Source organism: Neopelma chrysocephalum, unplaced genomic scaffold (assembly GCF_003984885.1).
Source record: "Neopelma chrysocephalum unplaced genomic scaffold, ASM398488v2 Primary Assembly neopelma1_137, whole genome shotgun sequence".
Taxonomy (NCBI): Eukaryota; Metazoa; Chordata; class Aves; order Passeriformes; family Pipridae; genus Neopelma; species Neopelma chrysocephalum.
In genome coordinates, this window is record NW_020897799.1 from 460,698 (window position 1) to 477,861 (window position 17,164).

The window sequence follows — 17,164 nt, forward strand, 5'->3', positions numbered from 1 at the left end:
TAAAAACACTTTTTAAGCAATACTCTGGATACAAATGTATTTTTTAACCTACATATATTCTAAACCTTCTAAACTTTTAAGGATCACTTTATCATAAAATAAAATATCCTTTTTTCTTATAATAAATTACCTAATAAAAAGTATTTTTATTAGCCCAGTTCCTTGCTACATTTACATGTAATAAATGCATTTATTAAAATAGAATATTAAATTATAAAGAAATGTTCTAATTTTAAAATCTTAGTCTTTTTTTCCCTCCTCTCTCTCTCTTTAAAAAACACCAGGAAATGCATCAAAATAAACCCTTCAAACACCAAACAAAACAGGTTGGAGCATTTTGATTTCAGAGGTTCACAATATTAACAGTCTGAGCCTTTGTATGTATGGAGATTATTATTTTTTTAAGAAAGAAAGAAAAGAGAAAAAAATAATAGATATCCCTCCAGCTGAAAAATACTTTTGCAAATGGGAGCTAGGACAAGATATTTTTATAGTATCTCCTCATTAAATATAAATCCAATTTTGGTTTTTTTTTTCCTTTTGTTATGTATTATAATACACACTATTCTCTATATAATTTATGTTGATGAGGATGACATCACAGCATGATATTACTTTATCCCTCCGTTTCCCTTTGTCATGTTTTGTCACCCACTCCCCCACATCGTCCCTTCTCCAGGAGTCCCCGTTCCCCCTGCGGCAGCTCACGAACACCGGCCAAGGACGCAATTTTGGGGGACATGGCACCACCCTGACGCTCCGAGCACCCCACGGCCTTGGGTCACACCTCCCTGCCACGCCGGGACTGGGGAACCCCTGCTCCCACAGCCCCGGCACCAGCTCGGCTCTGCCCAGGAACTCATGTCCACAAGGAAAGGTCGTAGGACGAGCCCCAAATCCAGCACAGCCCCGGCCCCCGCTCCTCGGTTTCAGCAAGTGCCGAAGCCATCGGCAGTTTGGCAAAGCACGTGTGTAAATCCCAGCGGTGCTGAACCGGGGAACTGTGCCAGTCCCATCAGAGTCACTCCATCCCCCCTGCGGGGCTGATCCTGCCTGGACCTGGACACCTCGTGCCAGCAGCTCAGCACCTTCCAACGCAGCTCTGCTCCCAGCCCTCTGGGTTTCCAGGACCTGCCCTCGGTCCCACCACCTGTGCCCTTGGAGGCCGTGATGCTGCCTTGCAAAACACCACCACCGGCATTCACCCGGCACGGCAGGGCACAGCGGGGGTCACCCGGGGCCCCTCCCTGGCTCCACCAGCCCCACAGGTTCATGGAAACCCCGGGGAACACCCCCCTCCCCAGCCTGGCTGAGGGGAAACCATCCTGCCCGTGAGAGCGCCTGTGCTTCACTTCACCGCTCCCAGGAGCTGGCCTTGCTTTGGTGGGACGTAAAGCCCCGGAGGGATTTTGCAGGATGGAGGTCTCAAGGACCAGGCTTCCCACAAGGGTCTTGCTGCTCCTAAACCAGAGGGAGGGAGAGCTGGGCAGCCTGGGGTGTTGGGTCCCAGCCCCATCTGCCTCCCTCCACCCCAGGCGCAAGTGGGGTGTTCTGTATCACCTCAGCACCCCGAGGGGGTTACCCCAGAGGCCTGGGAGGGATGTTGAGGGGGGTCACCAAAGGCATCCTAGTGGTGGGAGGGAAGGGGAGAAGCGCAGGGACCCTGCTTGGTGGGCGCCACAGAGATGGGACGGGTGCAGGAGGAGGGGGCTGTCTTTAGTTATCGTTATTGCTGGTGAATTAGACCAACAAGCCATTTTTAGTCACCTATCAAGGAAGATACAAGTCAGAGCAAATAGTTAAGGTCATGGGCATTTTTCTTGTTTTTTGTTTTTATTTTTTTTTTTTTAAGATTTTTATATATATACATATATTTAAAAAGAGAGAAAAAAAAAATTACGCAAATTTGTTGTTTAAGCCCCGCAACCGGGCTCCCCATGGATGCCAACAGGCAGGGCCCGGGCTGCCCCTCTCTGGGTGGCCCCGTGGGGCCAGGGAGTGGGCTGAGCCCCCCGAGCCCCCCGTAGCCCCCGCTCGGGGCAGAGGTAGCTCTCGGTGCGTTTACAGCGCCTGCTTTTTCTTTCTTCCAAAGTTGCTACATCAAAATATGGAGTCGGTGGGGGGGTACAGGGGGAAGCAGGGGACAGGGAGAAATCAAAATAAAACAGGGGCCGAAATACTTCTATTAATTTTAAACTAGAACTGCTACATCAAGCTTTCTTTTAATATATATGTATATGTATATATATATGTGTGTATATATATATATATATAAAGGTTATTGGAACTGAAGATTTTATTAAAGGCCAACTTGGAGACTTGAGTAGGAACCTTGTCTGCAGAGAGGGGCAGCCCCCTGGACAGCCCCGCTCCGGTTCCTATCAGCAAGCATTGGACATTTGTTTGGGTCATGATTCCTTTTTTTTTCCCTTCCTTTTTTATTTTAAAAAGAAAGGTTTTTTGTTTTTTTTCTCTAACATTTTTCAGCATGCAGGAGGCTTTTACATCGTTTTCGCTTGTTAAGGTGAGGGAGGAGGTACAAGGAGCAGAGGACAGCCCCCCATACCTTCCCCCCTCCCCACTCCCAAGGGTCAGTGCTAGAACAGGTTCCCCCCCACCCCAGGTCCCCGACACAGGGGTCTCCTTCCCCCCTCCCCATTCCCACCCACCTCTTCACAACCTGGCATCAAATAAAGACATTGATCAAGAACTTGCTCACATTACCACGAACAGACTCCACTCAGCCAAGAACGACTACTCACTCACTAACACAGCGGCCGCCGCCGCTTCCAGCTCAGCCCCCTCCAGCACCAACACGAACATTTCCGAACGCCCCTCCGAAGGCTGGTTGGTCCCCCCCCGTGCCCCCCGCCCCCCAGGCTCATGCCCCAACCACTCTCTCGACATCAGCGGGAGAATTTTGCGCAACGAACGGATAAAATACAACCCTGGGGTGGGGGGGTGGGACACAATGGAGGAGGTGGCACTGGGGAGGGGAGAGGTTACCAGAGAACAGGAATGTCGCCCTCTCCCTTCCCTTCTCTTACCGGGACCAAACCGAAGCTAGATTTTGAACAAGAACTGGGCCAGTTTTAGGAAGGACATGGCCAGTGCTGGCCGGGGCTCCGAAGCCTTTGCCAAGGCCGCGCTGCCATGGGGATGGACGGCTGCCACGGCTGTGCCCCAGGACGGTGCCAGGCCACGGGGGCTCTGGGAGTTCGTCTGGAGCACCCCAGCCCTCCGTCGCCCCACAGCCCCCACACTGGCGGGTCCAAAACACGGCGCCTTCGCCCGGGAAGCGCTCGCACCCCGACCCAGTCCTGGTGCAAACGGCTGCGCACACCACAGGGCCGGGAGAAACGCGCGGCTGGGGATTTCTTAAAGCTCTGGGGAGGAGTACCAATTCTGCCCGACAGCGTCCCGTTAGCGCGGTATTATTACTTTTGTCTTTACTTTTTCCAAAACATCAGCATCCACCATAGCCTGGGAACATTGTCCACATCTCCATCCACCTCTTGCCTCTACGGAATATTTCACCATTGACGCAAAATGGTGGAGGCATCCCATCATCCCATCATCATTTCACACCCTCCAACTGGTATCTGAAGATCGAAAGTGGATCTTTATCGGTGCAGAGCACCGGCACCGCCTGCCCCGGGGCGGCGAGCTCAGCCCCAGCCCACCCTACCGGGGCTCAGGCAGCAACCGGGAGCAAGCGGCAGCAAACTGAGCAGAAGAAGGGATGTTCCCAGGAACATTATTACGATGAAAATAAAGTCTCCTGTAACTGAAGGGATTTAAAAAAAAAAAAAATCTCATGATTTTTTTTTTGTGATTTTTTTCTTTTCTTTTTTTTTTTTGCTGTTAGAACTGTCTCTGCCAAGTTGTGAAACTTGTTGGTTCAGTTCTAAATCAGGGTCCAGGATCTGTGAGCAGAAGTCGAGGGGTAGGAAATGGGGAAGCAGTGGTGGTGGGAGAAAAATTATATATATATGGGTTTATATACACATATATATATATATAGGTGCTTGATTAGTTAAGTGCCTATATATATATATACACATATATTTATAGCTGGGTGTACTGGTACTCGATAGGTCAATCCAACACATCTTTTACCATCACAGCATTTTGGCATCCACAGACTGGCTGAACAAACCTGATGGAGTGAAGGTGCTGGCCTACACCTTGTCTGCGTTGGCACAGGAGCCAGATCTGAAGCCCATCCTCTCCCACTTCCAATGGTTTAAAGTATCTCACTTAACAAAATCAGGAGTCTTGAAATGATTAAAGGATGTTCAACAAGGCAATTTTTTTTCTGTTTTGTTTCGTTCTGAAAAAAATATAATATATAAAAGTGGCCAACCTCAGGAAGATCCAGGAAAAGGACAGCTGAAGAGGTTTTGGTCCATAAAGAAATACTTTTTCTTCTTTTTTTGTTTTTTTTTCCCCCCACTTGGTTTTGGGTAACAAAAGTTTTGGTCCAGTTTAAAAACAACAACAACAAAATTATCTCTATAAACTCGGGGTTTTTTGCTCTCTGTTGGGATGCATGTTGGTTTCATATGGGCTCATTGCCTGTATTGCATGATCGTCTCTCTTAGGTTTTGGTGCAATAGGTATATTTTTTTAAGAAAAGAAAAGCACAACGTGGTGTGTGTGTGTGTGTGTGCATGGTGTGTGTAGCTGCAGCTGGCATCACTTGGAGAAAAGGATGAAGAGTGACCTACGGAAACATGGAAGTCGATGCACTCCCCCCATGGCTGGGAACTCGGGACTGCTTTGGAAATACCCTGTTAGTGACTCCTGATTCGGCTGATGAACAAATCCCTGCTCGGATAAGGAAAAAAGAACAAAGTTCCAGACTCCACGGTGGCTCAGAATAACAAAATAAATGCTCGTCGCCTGGTGTGATCCCAATAGGTTCTTCCAAACCTTCTTCAGTTTCACCGGCGTCATTTTTATTTCTTCACCTTCTTTTTTTGATTTTCTTTTTTTTGTGGTTTTTTGTTTGGTTTTTTTTAGAAAAAAAAGGAAAACAATAAAAGTTCTTTAGCTGTGGATTTTTTTTGTTTAAATCTTTGAGGTAATACAGTTGTGCCCTCATTCTAACAGGTTCCCAGAGGTTGATGGTTTCTTTCTTGTTCTTCTAACTCCCCGTCATCCGTTTTCCTTTCTTTCTGTTTGTTTCTTTCCGAGTTCCCAGTTGGGCTGACATCCCTGGGGGGGAGGAGAGTGGGGGCTTCAGGCCAAGACAAAGGTTGAACATGGCTGGAGAAAGGCTGGCAGGGCCCTCCCCACATCCCTGCTCCCTTCCCAGCCGATCCAGGTGGCCTGGCTTGGTCATCGCTGAGAAGTCCCAATCTCACCACCAAAAAAAACTGAACTAAACCGCTTTGCTTGCAAGATCCGAGTGTGCGTTCAGAGTACTTGGTTTACAAAAGACATTGCAGGCTGGAGCATTGTTCGCCCTTCAAAATTTCTGGCTTTGCTATTCATTTTAATTTTATTATTCACTTATTCTTTTTTAAAAAATAACATACATTGCTTGTAAAATAATTTCTTTCTTTTTCTTCTTCTTCTTCTTTAAATTAATTTATTCTTTCATTCGTTTGTTCTTCAGATGTCATTATTATTATTATTATCATTATTATTATTATTATTATCATCAGCATTTTTCTTTCGTGGACCCCCCCCACGCTCCCTTCCTACCCCCCACCCCCCAGTGCCCTGCTCTGTCTCTTTAGGAAAATATTCTAATGGCCTGAGTGGCTGCTGCGTGGCAAACCGGGCACTCCGGATCAGTCCTCTCGCAGATCCTCACGGCACACTCCATACAGAAGAGGTTGTGGCCGCACGGCACCAGCGCGGCCGTGACCTCGCTCTCGAAGCACACCATGCACTCGCGGCTGCTGGCAACGGATGTCCGGGCAGCGGCCGGCGTTCCCAGCTTGGAAAACCCCTGGAGCGGCTCCCCCTGCGACCTCCGGGGCAGCCCAGAGAGGCTGGGCTCTGGGATGGAGGAGGACGGGGAGCGGTGGGAGTTGGGGTGGATGGTGCCAGTGCTGCTGGAGCGCTGCTGCTTCGAGAAGAGCACCGAGACAGGGTTGGTGTTCTCCTGGCCAGCCCACATCGGGGCCCCCGACTCCGGCACCCCGTAGTACAGATCCTGCTTGTTCACGCCGTAGTTGGGGAAGAGGTAACCGTAATTGAAGTCGTTTTGGTCGTTCAGCCGGGGGGTCTCGTAGACGGGGTCAACGGAGCAGTCGCCGATGCAGCCCAGGCTGTTCTGCCGGAAGGTGGAGAGGGGCTTGCAGCCCGGCGCCGGCGTGTGGACCCGCCAGGCCTCCGAGTAGCGGTTCTCCATGCCGGAGTCAGGGCTGCTAGAGAGGAAGTCGTTCTCGTTGTTGTACTCCAGGATCTTGCCCGTCCTCACCGCAATGTGGGTCTCGATCTCCTCCCGGGCGCGCTCCACGTTGCCCGGCGCGCCGGTGATCTCGAAAACGGGATCCCGGTCCCGGCTGGGCGTGATGATGTAGGTGTTGGTCTGCTGCTGGATCCGCTTGATGGTGGCTCCCTTGGGGCCCACCACCAGCCCCACCACGCGGTAGGGCACGCGCACCCGGATGGTGACCTGCCCCGGCAGGGTGGGCGCGCTGCCGAAGGTGGTGCCCGCCTTGTTGCGGGAGGCCCTGATCATGGAGAAGTGCTCGGCCGCTGAGATGATCTCCCGCCGGGCCATGGCCACGTCCTCCCGCCGCCCCGTCACCATGAAGACCGGCTCCTCGCCCCGCACCGGGGTCTTGATGTAGGTGTTGGTCTTCGCTCGCAGGGCTTTGATCTTGCAGCCTTGGGAGGAGAGAGAAGAAGGCAGGGCGGTTAGCAAGGCCATCCCACCGCCTTCCCCGCTCTGCAGGACACTGGGCTGAGCGGCCACGATCTCCTCTGCCACACGGCAGCCGCTGCCCAGGACCTGGAACGAGGGAAAGACCCTTTCCCCTTAACCCTGATAGGGAAATGCCAGAGGGAGGTCCACCCTCACCATGCCCAGAGTCCCTCCCTCAGGAGCGCCACACTCCCTCATCCCCCAGAATGGGGGTCACCATTTTGTGGGCTGCCCCACATCACACGATCCCACCCCAACTGCCTCCCCTCAGAGATCATCCCCTGAGATCTCCCTTCCACACACCCCAACACCAGTGAGTCACAGGGGGATCCAAGCCACCCGCAGGGGCCAGCAGTCTCCATGAAGAGGCCTGTCCCCAGAGCCCTCGGATGGCCCCTCAGAGAAGATGGCCACCCGGGGCTCTGGGGACAGGGCTGAAGTGTGGGGCAGCCAGAGGTGACGGGAGAGAGCGGGGGACACCAATCCCACAGCCTGGGTGGTAGATGTGGTGCCCCTGGGCCACCCTGTGCCAGCTCATGAGGGGAGTCACCAGCCATGACTCCAGAGAGCAGAGCCCTCCATGGGGACGTCTGTACTACTGAGGAGGTTTTGGGGTGAATCCGGTGAATTTCAGGGGGCCAAGTTTGGAGGGGAGTTGCAAGAGATGCAGCAATTTGGCCACCCCACCCCAAATATGGCGGGACCCCAAACACTGGCAGTACTAGATGGCTGGGGGTAGCAGGACACCAGGATTTGCTTTGGGGTCAAAACAGCAAGAAATGGGGCAGGGCTGCCCTCCTATGAGCCCCACAGCAGGCTGTGCACAGACCCCTGCTCCAGGCACTCAGGCCCTCTCCTGAGATCACTGGCCAAGCCTGTGCTTTCGTGTACCAGTATCCACCTCCTGGACACCAGCAAGCCCATTCCCCATCTCCCAGAGCCCACCGAGTCCATTCCCTTGCTGCCAGGGCCCACTGAGCCCCTTCTCCCAGCTCCAAGAGCTCACCAAGCCCATTCCCCAGCTCCTCACAGTTCAGAAAACAGTCTCCTGCATTCCCAGAAAGGGCAAAAGACTTTCCAGTGTGTTTTGGCTTCCAAATGGTATTTTGGAGGGTCTCAAGCCAGCTGTGTGACTCCAGGTTCCGAGATGACACCAGGATGCCTCAAGCAACGAAATATTTTTACAGATGTGGCACAGTTCTCTAAACTACTCCCGGATCTTTCCTTGCTGCTGTCCTGCCCCTCAAACCCCTCTCTCCAAAACCTCACTGAGTGCCCCAAGGCATTTCCAAAGCCTGGCTCCAAATTCCTGTGCAAACTAGGGGTTCCTCTGCAGGAGGTTTGCTCTAAGCTCAGATCTCCAAGAAAAATTAAAATCTGTGATTCTCCAGGGCACTGCATCTTCACCAGCAGAGATGGAGCAAGGTGAGCACTTTTCCCTGGTTTCCCAAGGATTTGGGTGTCTGACTCAGGCTCACGGAACCAGAGGATGAGGATGCAGCATTGGGACCTCTGTGAGATCCCTCAGCTACTCCCACAACACCTTCTCTCCCCTGAAGAGCCCATCTCTTGCCCTCTCTGACCATCTGACACCAGCAGGTTTTCCCCAGCTGCGCTCCACTGACATCACACTTTAACACACAACGACCTGCAAACAATGCCTCTGCAACCACGAGATGCAGATTTCTCAGCTCGCGGGCTGGAACATCATTATTTATACAGATCCTAGTAAATAACAGCACCTCCCCAGCTGGGAGTTCAGGGCTGCCACTCAGTGCTGCCACTTATCCACAGCTCGCCTCGTGAGACACGGGCTGGTGACACCGAGGTGTTCACCGGAACGCAGCCATCCCACCGCTCCGTGTGGTTGGCAAGGATCGAACTCGGCACCTGTGGCGATGGAAACAGCCTCGTGCCACTACAGCTGACAGGAGCTCCCCGCGCTCGCGGGCGCTGCAGACGCTGCAACCAGCGGTGCCCCGGCACGGAGCGCGCTCAGCCCGGCCGGCTGTGCCCACACCAGCACCGCGTGGGCACCGGGCACAGCCCCGGCAAACCGCAGACATCGGCACGCACGGAGCCCTCCCGGTGCAGCTGTGAACCCCATCGCCCATCCCAGGGTCTTGGCAGCGCCGCGGGACACGTGCCGGCAAATCCGGACTCCGCTATCGACTCACAGCATGACTTTTAACTCCTCAGAGCTACTTCAGCTCCCAGAGCCTCACTCCCTCATTTGTGGAGTGGGGAGAACAGCTGCCTCCTGCCTTGGGATCCCGCAAAACTTCCTCTAACACTCCACATCGCAGTGCTGCTGCGCTAAACCCATCTCCGAGCCATGAATTCCACGTTCCTGGGGAATGGAAATGCCAGATCTGACACAGAGAAGGAGCTGGGCAAACCCTCAAATCCAAACCAAATCCACCCCTTGCCAAGTCAAGCGTAGCTCACAGGTTACTCCCCAGAGTTTGCACCCTGAGGTAGGTTTGTGATGCTTTGTTGCGTAAAGTTTCCAAATGGCCCATGTGGACTGATGGTCACCCCACGGTGTGTTATTAGTACCCAGGAAACCCAAAGGACAGGACCTCATGGAGCCAGGCATGACTCGACTGTAGGATAAACCCATGCAGACAAAATCTAGAACAAAGGTTCATCCCAAGGAGGGTGGGATAAAACTCTGAGGGGTCACCTATGCCCTCTAGCAGGCCCTGGGCAGGGTGGGCTCTCCCTGACCCACCTCTGGCAGACATTTCCCTGCCCCACTGCTGTGCCGCTCGCTCCAAAGATGGAGATTCCATCTTAGGAAGATTAACCGAGATGCCACCATTTCCCCAGGGATATCACCGAAGCGTCACATGGAAAGACAGGGGGGGTGTTCACGGCAAGCACCGAGCTGCAAACGCCTCCCATGCATCACCCCAGGGTGAAGCAGCTCTGCCGAATTCCGCGGTGACCCAAGCCCTGCCTCTGGAGAGCAAGGCTCACTCTCCTGAGCAGCAGGACCTCAGGCAGGCATGTGGCAGGGCTGGGCTTGGGCTCCGCGTTGTTCTGAGCTGCGGGACAATGACGGCGTGTGGGGGAGAGGGATCTGAGCCCGGCACGACGGGAAACAATCACAGAGGCGACACGGAGGGTCAGGCAGGCAGAGCGGTGACAAAGGACAGGGGCTCCATGCTGGGGACAGATGGAAGGGAACGGTGGCAAGGAATACACATGAATAAGGGCAAATGTAAGTGTGGTACATGAGCTGGAGGGGTGGGAGGGAGTTAGGGATGGAGGAAAGGTGACAAAAATTGAGGGAGAGGCACACCCTGATCCCTCCAAGGGAGGAGGAGAATGAGAGGTGTGGAAGCAAAGCAGAGACACCCCAAAACAGCAGAAGGAAGATGGGCAAGGAGAGAGCACGGCAAGAGGGAGGGGAGGGAGGATCTGGAACGGACAAAAGGACGCGTGGTGCAGTCGGCTGTGTGAGAAGGGGGGGAGGAGGGAGGGTCTCCATGCAGGCCTGCAGACAGGAAAGCCAGCTTTGTGCAGACAGACAGATGGGGATCCTGTGCTTAAAAATGGGAGAAAATTACCCCGCAGGAAATTAGACCAACTCTGGCAAGCCCAGCAGCCCAGTGGGTTCAGCGGCCTTGACCTCCAGCAGCTCCAAACTGGTGCAGACAATGGCCAAGCCATCAGCAGCCCAAATCCAAAGAACTCCACAACTTCCAGGAGTGCTGTGCTGGTTTACATCAGCTAAAACCAGGCTGTGCTTAAACCTGATTTAACCCCTTTGTGCCAAGGCTCCTGGCCCACCTCAGCCCCAACCCTCTGACCCTGCTCTGCACACTAAACAGGCTCCTTTGAGATCGCCTTGTTTCTGACGGAGCCAGATCAGGATGTGGCCCGTGACACCCCAGCTGGATGAGCAGCACAGCCCCATGTGCTCATTCCAAATGAAATTTGTCCTGTATGGGGGTGGGTTTTTTAACACTTTCTTTGTGTGTAACTGAAATTTGAAAACACCACACAACAAAGCACTTTACTTGGTGGGTAATTCAAAGGAGAGGGAGGTTGAGGGGAGGGAATTGTTAAGCAGGTGATGTCAAAATGTGAAACTAAGGGAGTAAAGGACCCGTTGAAGCTGTACTGATACGTAACTTTGTGCATGCTCTCCTCATCACAGCAGTGCGCACACACCAGCGCGTCGATCCCTGGCACACTCCTGCCACTTAGATTTTTATATTAAACAGGGAATTAAGCCCTTTCTCATTGAGTTTCCACGACCTACCTTCTACTATCCTGGTTTTTGCCAATAATGCGGATTCCAAAGCATTTTACAAAGGAGGTTGTAAGCTCAGTTCCTCTCCACACCCCTTTTTCTCTTTAATTTCACTGATTGCCAATTGACTCAAAGTAAATGTTTTTGCAAATTACCTGAGCACACCACAAACATTCCCACACAGGACCAAACCCTGGAGGACTGGCGAGCCTCTGGTGCCCAGACCAGTCAGCTAACTGGAATTAATCCGCAGAACAGCCAGCTCTGGCTCTAAACATATAAATAAATTGAGTCTAGACATTGCCAAGATGGGGGGCGGGGATCAGGGGGAGATTTGGATGCACAGCCACCTCCTCCTCTCTGCTTAGCCCTGCATCAGGGCAACAAATCCATCAAAACTACCGGAGAAGGCTTCAGGAGTTTGCTGCACCTCTCCAGCTGAGGCAGTTGCTCTCAAGGGCAGAGGGTGCCGGATGCACCAGATCTGTTTCCTTGGCACGAGCCCATCCCAAATGTTCCCACTCTGAGCAGCCCAAAACCAACGTGTTTCCATGGGACCTCACTGGGGTTCACACCGATGCTCCCAGTAGCAGGAAAACACCAGAGCAGCTCACGGGATGGACGTGCCCACCACACCACACGTGGTGACAACACCAGCAGGACAGTGCAATGGCATGTGCAGCCGTGCCCACGGTGTAGATCCATTGGATATTTCACTTTGGTGTAAATTCAGAGCTAAACCTGCTGACAACCTTCTCCTCAGTCCTGCCAGAAGGCCAGATCCTGAACAAGTACATTCTGCTACTGATGCAGTCTAGAGGCTCTCACCCGGCACCAACTGGTGCCTCCAGCACAGGCCAGTTGACTCCCAGGAGCATGAGCTCCACCTGAAAGCATCAGAGGCGCTGTACCAGCTACAGCAAACAGCTCCGGAGCCAGCCCCGAGGTGGGTCTTTCTGTTTCATTGATTTTTTTGTGGTTTTATTTTGAAACACCCCCCCAATCACTCCAGGCCCTGTTATTTCTTGTTTTCATCAGATAGAAAATAATCCCTACAGACAAAAGGTTGTTAGCCCTCTTCTCATTTATCCCAAGGCACTGTTACACTGCATGGGTACAAATTACACCTGTAAATACCCCACTCAGGTTATTCTGACAGTGCCAGTGGGGTGTAAGAGAGTCTAAGGGCAAATTAGAACTTGGGTCTTTTTTTTTTGTTGTAGTCAGAAAATTAAAAAGGACCATAAAATAAACAACCTTCAGCTACCTCAGGTAAGGTGGGGCGTTCTTTTCCCCGTTAAGATGAAAGCCATGTTAAAAGACAAGCACACAAAGAACCTCACAAATAAACCCTCCTGACGGCCTGTGGGGTAAGGTTTTGCTGCATTGAAAACCCGATGAAAGTGGTGTCAAAAAACACAAACGCACACAAAAAGGACCACAACCAACCAACTAAATCCCTTCGCATTGAGGGTTTATTGTCCTGATGATGCAAGTTATGTTTACAAGAAGGGAAAAAAAACACCACCCAATACACCATGCCAGGAAAACCAGCGACCGCCTCGTTCCAGCGTGAAGATTTTACGCTTTTTCACGTCGCGATGAAAGTTGTTTATGAAAAAAAAAAAAAGGAAAAACATCTCCCCCCCCAAAACACCCCAAAGCAACAGCCCTGATGCCACAGACAATCACCGCCTTGTTGTGCGGCAGCGGAAAGTTGGGAACTGGAAGCCCTCGGCCCCAACAGCGATGCGATGCACCGCACGGAGTGGGTGTGCCCGTGGCCCCCCGCAATCCTGCCACGGCCCCGTGGCACACGCTCGGGGTCGGAGCCGGAGCCGGAGCCGGCCAGAGCGCGGGGGAAGCAGGGCAAGGCAAGCGACGGCGGGGGGGGGGGGGATGAGGGGAGGGGGCTGCCAGACAAAGGCGGGGGCCCCCACCCAACGCCAGCACGCTTTTCCCACTGCCCTAGATTCCGGGCGGCTGCGCTGCGGCGCGGTTCACTCGGTCAGCGCGGCATCCAGCCGCCCGATCCGATGCGCGGAGGACCGTGTGTGTGTGTGTCTCCCTAGAAAATTCCCTTTGTCTCTCTCCCAGACCCATTTTCTCCTCCCACCTCCAGTTCAAACCGCACAAAGTCGATCCCGTTCCGCACTTTTCCCTGGTGTAAATTCAGACCGATTCTCATTAACACTTTATAACAACCCAGCACCGACTGCAATTTCCCTCTCCCTTTTAAGGCTCATCCCGAGCTGCCAGAGCAGCGCATGGAGGTTGGCTTCAGGCCCCACCAGATCAGGTGGCTTTAGCTCCAAGATTTCTGTGAAGCAAGGAGACAAGAGGATCTGCCCCACTCGCTGCTCCTCGAATGCTGTACATCCATCCACCTCCACAGGGTGGGTGGGGGAGCTGCAATCATCAGACTTCCTCAATGGAAAAGGCTTCCTTGGACTATTTTTAAATGCTGAAAGCATTGAAGCATGTTTGGAGCTACACAAAGAGCCCAATCACCTGGGGTTAGTGAGGCCTCTTGTTATTTGACTTCACCTTGCCAAGAAAGAGCAATTTATGTTAGGCTCCTCTCTCACATAATCTCATTCCTGGTGACAACAAGCTGGTTGAAGTAGGCTGGGAGATGCTGCATCCAAGGGTGTCTCTGGGTACAGGTGACAATGGATGCTACCACTGTGATGAGACCAAAAATCCTTAGAGGGACCAAAAACCCTTAGAGGGACCAAAAATCCTTAGAGGGAAGGTCCTTGCTGGGAGCAGGCGCAGCAGGAAGTCAAACCTAACCCACACGTTCTCCCAACACCTGCACACACCAGACACAAAGAACCAGCACCATGTCTCCCTAACCACAACATCTGGCCTTAAATGTGCCCCACAGCCTCTTCCCTGACTCCACCACCAGCAGCCCAGTTTGTCCGTGGGAGTGGGCAGAAAAGTTGAATATGAATCTTGATTCGGCTGATTTACACCCATCTCAGGTGACTTCTAGGGAAGAACCCAGATCATCGCAGTGGCTGAGGATTTCTGCCCCTTTCTAAGTTCACAGCACACACGACCAAGATGCGATGTCCTTAAGACACTCTCTGCTCCCTTAGCGTCTGTCCTATCTAAACCCACACCCTTGGGTTGCAAGAAACTTCTCCTCCACAACTCCCTTAGTATCCCATCATCTTCTCAAAAACCACCTGTAAACCCTTCCAGTGCTTTGTCTTTACACCCTGGCAAATTCATCCACACAGCTGTGAGAACCCATGCAGTCCCGGACAGGCTGTTGCAGGCAAGACCTCCACAACGAGAGTTGGCAGGAGAAATGCAAGAGTCACCGAGCACCCCACACAGGCCCCGAGTGGCTCCAGAACCAGGGAGCACCATCCCTGCCATGGCACATGCTGGGAGGTTCAGTCACCCAACTCAGCACAGCTGGAGTTCTCAGCCACCAAGGGAAGGAGGGATGACCTGCAAGAGCCATGACCCAGGTGGAGATGCTCCTGCCCCTCACCCTTGCAGCAACAGGAGGGCAGGCAATGGAGGTTATGGCTCCACCTCCAGCCAGGGAAGGGGTGTCACTGGCAACCCTGGCCAGGGGCAGAGTGTTCATAGGCACCAGTCAAAAGGATTCTTATGACTTCATCCCCTCATCCTTCCTTTCCCAGTTTCCTCTCCTTCCGTTTGCAAAGCAGCCCTTGGCACATCCCACCAGCCGCCCAGCTCTCTGCCACGAACCCTGGGGCATCAGGTGAAGGAGCAGCTCTTGGTGCCCGTCTGTCCAGTTCCCACCAAGTCCCCCTTTCCAGGGCCCACCATCTCATGCCAGCCAGCCCTTCATGCCAGCCGGCTCGCGGCCGCGCTGCTGGAGATGTGCTGCTGCTCAAATTCAGCGCACAAACCAGTCCCAGCGCAAACCCGAGCGAGGTTTCCAGCAGGCGATTGGCTCCGCAAGGGCACGTTCACAGTTCCCGGGGAAAGCAGGAGCTGCCAAGCTCAGGTTGAGCTCCTGCAGCATCTCTCACTCCAGGTGGAGCCACCCCCTCTGCCACAATTAAACCTGTTCACAAACCACCCTTACAGACCGTCCAATAAAAATATATGGGGCTTGAGTCTTATTTATGTTCAAGTGCCTTTACACTCGTTCAGCAAAATGAGGGATGGTCTGATGGCAGGTGGAATTCCCATGGACAGGCGTGGGCACCTGGGACCCCATGGCCAGATCTAGGCCTCTCATATCCACACCTGCCCATGAGAAACATCTTCATATATAGTAAATATTATTTTAAAATAATCAAAAGGAACAGCGTGTTTCTTCAGATCAGAAAATAGTAAGTTAGAGAAAACCCTGTCACCAAGTAAAGCCCTGAAATCATTTTTATTTCATTATTACTTTTTGCAACATGTTCATCACCCCATTCACAGGTACCCACAAACCACTTATTTTCCTAGAAAACCATCCACCACATGAGCAGTACTACCAAAGGGTGACAATCTGCAGTTTCTGGGATTCCTGGTGAGGCATTCATGAGATTGCACGATTCAGTCCCCTGGGAGCCCCGCATCCAACTCCAGACCCTCGTAATCTGGCCTTCCACTCAAAAACAAGGCGCAGGAGACGCTGGAGACATTCCTACAGGCCTTTAGAAACAAGTGTGAGCCACAATCTCTGCTGGAGTGAAGAGCCATGGCTGCGGGGTCTGTGCTGAAGGAATCCTGGCTTCTCCCAGCACAGGATCCATCCCACCTGCTCCCATGATGGGGCACAGCCTGCACCGTCTGCCCCACCGGCGGATGGAGCGCAGCCGCGGCCACATCCCCAGGGCTCCAGCACACTGACATTTCACGGTTTCCCAGATGTGGGAAAACCCTCTCACATGCTAAAAATGGTGGAAAAAATCCAGGTCTGCACGTTCCTCTCCAGCACTGTGGCCACAGCAGGCACGCGCTGCGTTCTGAACACATCGGAACACACCCCCTTCTCGGGAGTCTGGGGCAGTAGTGAGATCCTGGAAGAAAACAGCCCCCGCACGTTTCCCCTCAGTTCCGCCTGCTGAATCCTCTCTCTTTCCCAACTTTATTAAACAAAGGGGGCCTGATTCTCCACAGCCTCACACCCGCCAGTGTGGAGTCGGTGCTGAGCCCGCTGTGTCGGCCCGTGCTCCACTCCTGGGGGTGAAAAGGCATCATGGGGAGGATCAGGATCAGGGCCAGCGGGATCTCCTTGGCCAGACCTTCACCCCACTCCAGCCGTCTCCCCAACTCCCTGGCGAGGGGCCCCCATCCCAACGTGGTGGATGTCAGAGCAAGAGCTGTTCCCTCGGCTGCAGACGCCCCAAGTTTTGGGGAGGTCAGCACCCCACGGACTCTTGCCCACTCTCCATCCCGGCATGGGGACCGGACCCTTGCTCTGCGGGTCAGAGCGAGCGTAGCCTCCGCAGGGCCCATTGTTCCCACCACACACCCCAGCATCATGATGCCCAGCCCGGAGCCATTTATGTCCCTCTCCCTGTGGCTTCCCCTCGCCCACCTCAGCCCTTCTGAGAGCACGGGGGGAGGTCATCACACGCCGGGTCCCACCACGAACCCCCTGCTCGGATGTCTGCAATCCCAACCCACGGGGGAGCATCTGCTCGTGGAGCCGCAGGCTCTGCCCGTCGCACTTCCAGAGCGCCAAGTTACTTGTGCAGAGAAAGAAAGAAAAAAAACCCCAACACTTAGCCGCACTATTATTATTTTTTTTCCTCTGTAGCGACACAAAACTTCTCTCGGCAGCACCGTGCCCCGGCTCCCGCAGTGCCCACGGGCAGCGCGGGGCCCCGCACCGCACACCCGGGAGCGGTGGGGGTGGGCGAGGGGTGACTTAAGAGTGGGTGTGGTATGGAGATAGATAGATATATATATATTTTTTTTTTTTTTTTTTGTAAAGCCCTCCTCCATTCCACCTCGCTCCGAACGGAGCCGCGAGGAGAACAAAAGCATCACTGTGGCGGCGCGCGGGCAGCGGCTGCGGGGGG

The 17,164-nt window shown here is 53.2% G+C and overlaps 1 protein-coding gene across 1 annotated transcript; it reads right to left on the minus strand.

Annotated features, from left to right (window-relative positions):
* Positions 1-5,638: 5,638 nt before the first annotated feature.
* MEX3A (mex-3 RNA binding family member A) lies at positions 5,639-14,702 on the minus strand. The gene is made up of 2 exons (XM_027699127.1): positions 14,662-14,702; positions 5,639-6,849 (listed from the first exon to the last, which is right to left on the minus strand). The coding sequence occupies exon 2, from the start codon at positions 6,770-6,772 to the stop codon at positions 5,744-5,746; it is 1,029 nt and encodes a 342-aa protein (XP_027554928.1). The 5' UTR covers positions 6,773-6,849; positions 14,662-14,702; the 3' UTR covers positions 5,639-5,743.
* Between the last annotated feature and the right edge of the window lie 2,462 nt (positions 14,703-17,164).